General features: G+C 41.6%; 1 protein-coding gene across 1 annotated transcript; it reads left to right on the top strand.

The window, feature by feature from the left end:
* The first annotated feature begins 1,163 nt into the window (after nucleotides 1-1,163).
* On the top strand, nucleotides 1,164-2,063 carry LOC149042791 (uncharacterized protein F54H12.2-like). Its single transcript, XM_089213645.1, has one exon. The coding sequence runs from the start codon at nucleotides 1,164-1,166 to the stop codon at nucleotides 2,061-2,063; it is 900 nt and encodes a 299-aa protein (XP_089069771.1).
* Nucleotides 2,064-5,081: the final 3,018 nt, after the last annotated feature.

Below are 5,081 nucleotides of genomic sequence, written 5' to 3'. Positions count from 1 at the left end.
ATGAAAACACAGGAGATTCATCAATTTTCTACCCATGGAGATGAGAAAGCCAGTATCGTCGAACGATTTAATAGAACCCTTAAATCGAAATTGTATCGCTATTTCACGGCTGCCAATACACTCAAATATGTAGACATATTGCCCAAACTTGTCAATCAATACAATCGCACCTACCACAGGAGTATTAAAACCACACCAGCTAAAGTCACCACATCCAATGCCAAAGAAGTGTGGAACAATTTGTATGGGAAATATCAGACTAAGAAGAAAAAGAAACCTGCATTTAAAGTAGGCGATAAAGTCCGATTGAATAAAAAGTTTAGACCATTTAAGAAAGGGTATCTACCAGGATGGAAGGAAGAAGTGTTTCAAGTTTGTAAAGTCGTACCTGGAATGGTAACGACCTATAAAGTGCATGTGCCAAATGAACAAGGAGGTGGTGGTTTCAAGCGCTGGCAGACCCCCTCACCTTATGCCCCACCACCTTTTATTGGATCCTGGGGTGATCCTCAAATAGGTGCCGAAGTCAAAGACATGGCTAAAGACTTTATGAAAGGTGTACTAGGAGGCCTTAAAAGCAGTGTCAAAAAGCATTCGTTATTGGAAGTGCTACGTGGTATAAAGAGAGGGGCATCCCAAGCGCTTAAGAGCGAGTTAAAGAGAAAAGTTGCCAAGAGGTTGAACGATGTTTTTGGAGAATAAAACATGGTCCACATCAGTACCGTACGTCAAAGTGATCCTATCATTGGTGTAGGCACAGCATCACCGACGGATCCTGTGTCCTCCACCTTAAAAAGGTATAAAGGGAGAAAAAGAAAACAACAACAACGAGGAGGATTTCTCACAAGTCGTATAAAGAAAATAGGAACGTGACGTGTGCATAACACAGAAGACGTTGAAACAGACACATCACCATGTCTATCAAAGGGGCAGAGCAGAATTCAAGTCTAGATCTCTTTAGAATACCACCTACAGATCTTTCTACGGTAAAATACTGATATGTCAAAATACCACCTCAGACTTCTAGTATTACTCCTATCCAAGTGTACGTGGAACGACAATCAGATCCCATTGATCTTTCGAGAAGTTTTGTCCAACTGGATTTGGGTTTCAAAACCACAGAAAATGCCAATCTCACAGCACGCGCATACAATGTGGGTATGATGACTTCACCAGCCAACAATATTGCACACACCCTCTTCAAGCAAATCAATTTCAGAGCTGATGGCACCCTACTCACCCGACAAGAAAACATGTACCATCTTAAAGCTTTCATACAGACGATCCTTAATTATGGCAGGAATGATGGAGAGACGATACTCAAACCAGCTAGATGGCGAAATGAAATTGATTCTCCTGTAACCTACACTGCTGCAACTGTCACGATGGATGATGCCGCGTATATAGCTCTTTTTACAAATCATCAAGACAGCATCAAGAAACAGAGAGCAGATGCAACAGATTACTATGCAGGAGGAAAGAGGAGAATCTTGAGAATGAAACCAGTTATAGACGTGTTTCACCAAGGAAAATGGATCGTCCCCAAAACTCTTTTGGAATTGGAATTTTATCTGAATCCAGCAGCTTTGTTCATGAATGGAGAAGCTAATCCACCCAGTGAGGAAGTCCGAGTCAACCCAGAGGATATTAAACTTACCTTCTTTCTCTGTCTGGTGTCCCTAAACCCAGCCATCTACATGAGCATGATAAGTATGATGACCAAAACCCCAGCCAAGTATCCCATGATCCGTACCGAGATGAGACAGTTTCCCCTGGATGAAGGGACCACTTCTAAGGAAATCAACGAGCCATTCAATGGAAAGGTGCCCCAAAGAGTCATCATTGGTATTCTGAAAACTACTGCATTCAATGGTCAATACATCGAAGACCCCTTGGCGTTTGGAAAAATTGGGGTGGAATACATGGAACAAATTGTGAATGGAGAGGAATACCCTTATGAGACTTTGGAACTCAACACGGCTAATGGTCAAAAAGACTTGGTGGGTTATCACCGATTTCTGGATGCTACTGGCTTATTCAATGATGGCAAAAAGAAGGTATGATGATTTGGAGGATAGTATCTCAGATGACCTATTAAATCAACATTATGATGAACTCGAAAATCGATTACGAGAATGTAAAAAGATGTGAGCCTGTTCAATCATGAATGGCTCATCAAACCCATGAAGATGCGGGGGTATCTTTGGGGGCATGCGGGCACGAAGAATTGAAAAACTTTCAAGACCTCCTTGCACCAGACTACCAATTGAAAGTGGTGGCAACTTCCTACCTCTACATGATGGTATTTGTAGGCCCAAAAGCACCCCATATTATTTGCCTCTTGCTTCAGAAAAACGATGACTCTGATACACCTCATCTTTAAGGATCCATGCTTTTGCGACACAAATGGCTCTTGCAAAACACAATTCATCTGAATTTTTAATCTGAATCACGGAATGCTTCTTTTTAAAACTTCTGCCATGAATCACTTTCCCACTAGCGCTTTTTGTCTAACACTTTTACCACCTTTAGGCATTTAAATAAAGGTAAGGTCAGCTGTAACCTTAGAAGAGGATTGAAACGACTTTCCTGAATTCAATTTATTGGCCATGGTATCATGTAGTTTTCAAAGCGTTCTGAATTCTTCATGATTTCTTCTACTTTACAAAACATTTTTTTGATGCATTAGTAATTTTCTAACGCATTAGTAATTTCTTTTCCAATATTATTGCCTTGGGATGGAGTTCATGTCTGCTTGAGGGTGGCCTTATGGTGGCCACCCACGCGAGGTGATATGCATTTTCCATAATTTAAAGGGGTACAATGTTATGTTCTATGTTTCTACAACATCAATTGGTAAAGGAAGAAAAATCAAGGACATCATCACCATAGTTACTAAATGGTTATCCTTCAAAGTGGGTCAAATCACGTTCAAAGATTTATTCAGCTTCCTCCCAATGTCACTCTCAGCCTTTACCAGTACCTTTGGTCTCACGGTACTCAAGAAAGGTTTCTTTCCTCACCTGTTCCACACACCCAACCATCAAGACTATGTGGGAGCCCTGCCAGCAGCCTCCTATTAAGACCCAGAAAGTATGTCCAATTCTAAAAAAGAAGAATTTCAAGTCTGGTATGAAGAACAAGTGAAAAAGCGAGACCCATTTGATCTCAAACAAGAACTCATAGCCTACTGCCAATCAGATGTCACCCTTCTTGAAGCTGGTGGTCTTAAATTTGTAAATGAATTCCAGTCCATGTCAGGGTTTCATCCCATGGAAAAATGTGCCACGATTGCGCCAGCATGCAACAGATATTGGCGTAAAAAACATCTTTCTAAGGACACTGTGGCTGTTGAACCTGTAAGAGGATGGCGTGGGGCACAAGTCAATCAATCAGTCGTTGCATTAAAATGGTTGAAGTGGCAGGAACATCAGCTTGAATAAGACAGCCCACGTATTGAACATGTTCGTAATGGTGGGGAGAAGTTGATACCTGCAGGGCCTGAGGCATACCATGTCAATGGTTTTGATAGCCACACAAAACACTGTGTATGAATTTCATGGCTGTTTGTTTCACGGGTGCAGACGTTGTCATAAAGACCGCAAGAAAATGGCGTTTTCATCAGGCAGCTACACAATGGAAGCCTTATGTCAGCAGATGGGAGACAAATGTCAGACACTCCAACAGATGGGGTATAAAGTGGTTCAAATCTGGGAATATCAATGGAAGGAGCAGAAAAAGGCCTCAAAGAAAATTCAAGATTTTATCAAGGAAATCAATCTTGTACCACAGTTCAATCCGAGAGATACCATCTTTGGAGGTCGAACTGGGGTGGTGTTGCTTTATTACAAGGCCAACACAGATAAAGGTGAGCAAATCAGATACATCGACATCACCTCATAATATCCCTGCATAAACAAATACGGCACCTACCCCATGGGTCACCCTGAAATTTTTTGGAACCATACGACCAAGATCCAGCCACCTACTACAGTATCTTGATGGTCGACGTTTTACTGCCCTATAATTTATACAATCCCGTGTTGCCCCTTTGACATGGAAAACTGATGCTTCCGTTATGTCGAAAATGTGTGGAAGATGAAATTGCCAAAACGATGTTGGGAAGAAATTATTATAGTCATGGTGTGAAAGGATTGCATGCTCACTGGTACTTGGTGTACGCCCGAAATCATAAAAGCTGTTGAAAAAGGGTACCAGGTTCTTTGCATACAAGAAGCATGGCATTTCCCACCAGACCAAAGAAAGCAAGGTCTGTTTACCCCGTAGGTAGACACATGGTTGAAGATAAAACAAGGAAGTAGTGGTTACCCCAGCAGGGCACAAATGGATGTGCAAAAAGAGGATTATGTTAAAAATTACAAGGCAAGAGAGGGGATAGACTTAGACACCCAGCACATCGAGAAAAATCGAGGAAGAAAGGCCACTGCCAAACTGATGCTGAACTCCTTTAGGGGCAAGTTTGGCGAACAAATGAACAAGGTGAAAACGATGCAAATCATAGAACAACACGAGCTGATTGATCATTTAAATGACATGATGATTGAAATATCAGACATACACATTTTGAGTGCTGATGTGATTGGATTGGCGTATAAGAAGATAGAGGAGGATGCAGTAAAGGGGTCCAAAACAAACATATTCATGGCAGCCTTTACCACCTGTCAGGCCCGTCTTAAGCTCTATGAATCTTGGGAGGTGTTGGGCGATTGAGTCTTATATTGTGACACAGACTCGATCATTTACACGTGGAAGCCAGCTCAAACAGAAATTCCCTTAGGTGATTACCTTGGCGATATGACCAATGAGTTAGATGAAAAAGATTACATCATGGAATTTGTGTCAGGGGGTGCCAAGAACTATGGGTATGCGACAAAACATAGGAAAATCGTGCGTAAAGTTCATGGCTTTTCCCTACACGTGCGTGATGCCAAACAGCTTAACTATCAGATCATGAAGCAAAATATTTTGGATGAAATTTTAGGCCCGCAAGACGAAAGAAGAGACACTGACATTGTGAACGTGAGACACTTTAAGTGTGATCCAATTGCCAAGAAGATTAA

This window comes from Pocillopora damicornis, chromosome 7 (genome assembly GCF_964200805.1).
Source record: "Pocillopora damicornis chromosome 7, jaPocDami1.2, whole genome shotgun sequence".
Classification (NCBI taxonomy): Eukaryota; Metazoa; Cnidaria; class Anthozoa; order Scleractinia; family Pocilloporidae; genus Pocillopora; species Pocillopora damicornis.
The sequence above is the reverse complement of the archived record's forward strand: the minus strand, read 5'-3'. Positions and strand labels throughout refer to the sequence as shown.

Excerpts from the sequence above, each read along its gene's own strand:
- LOC149042791 (XM_089213645.1), top strand. The coding sequence starts at position 1,164 with ATGACTTCACCAGCCAACAATATTGCACACACCCTCTTCAAGCAAATC.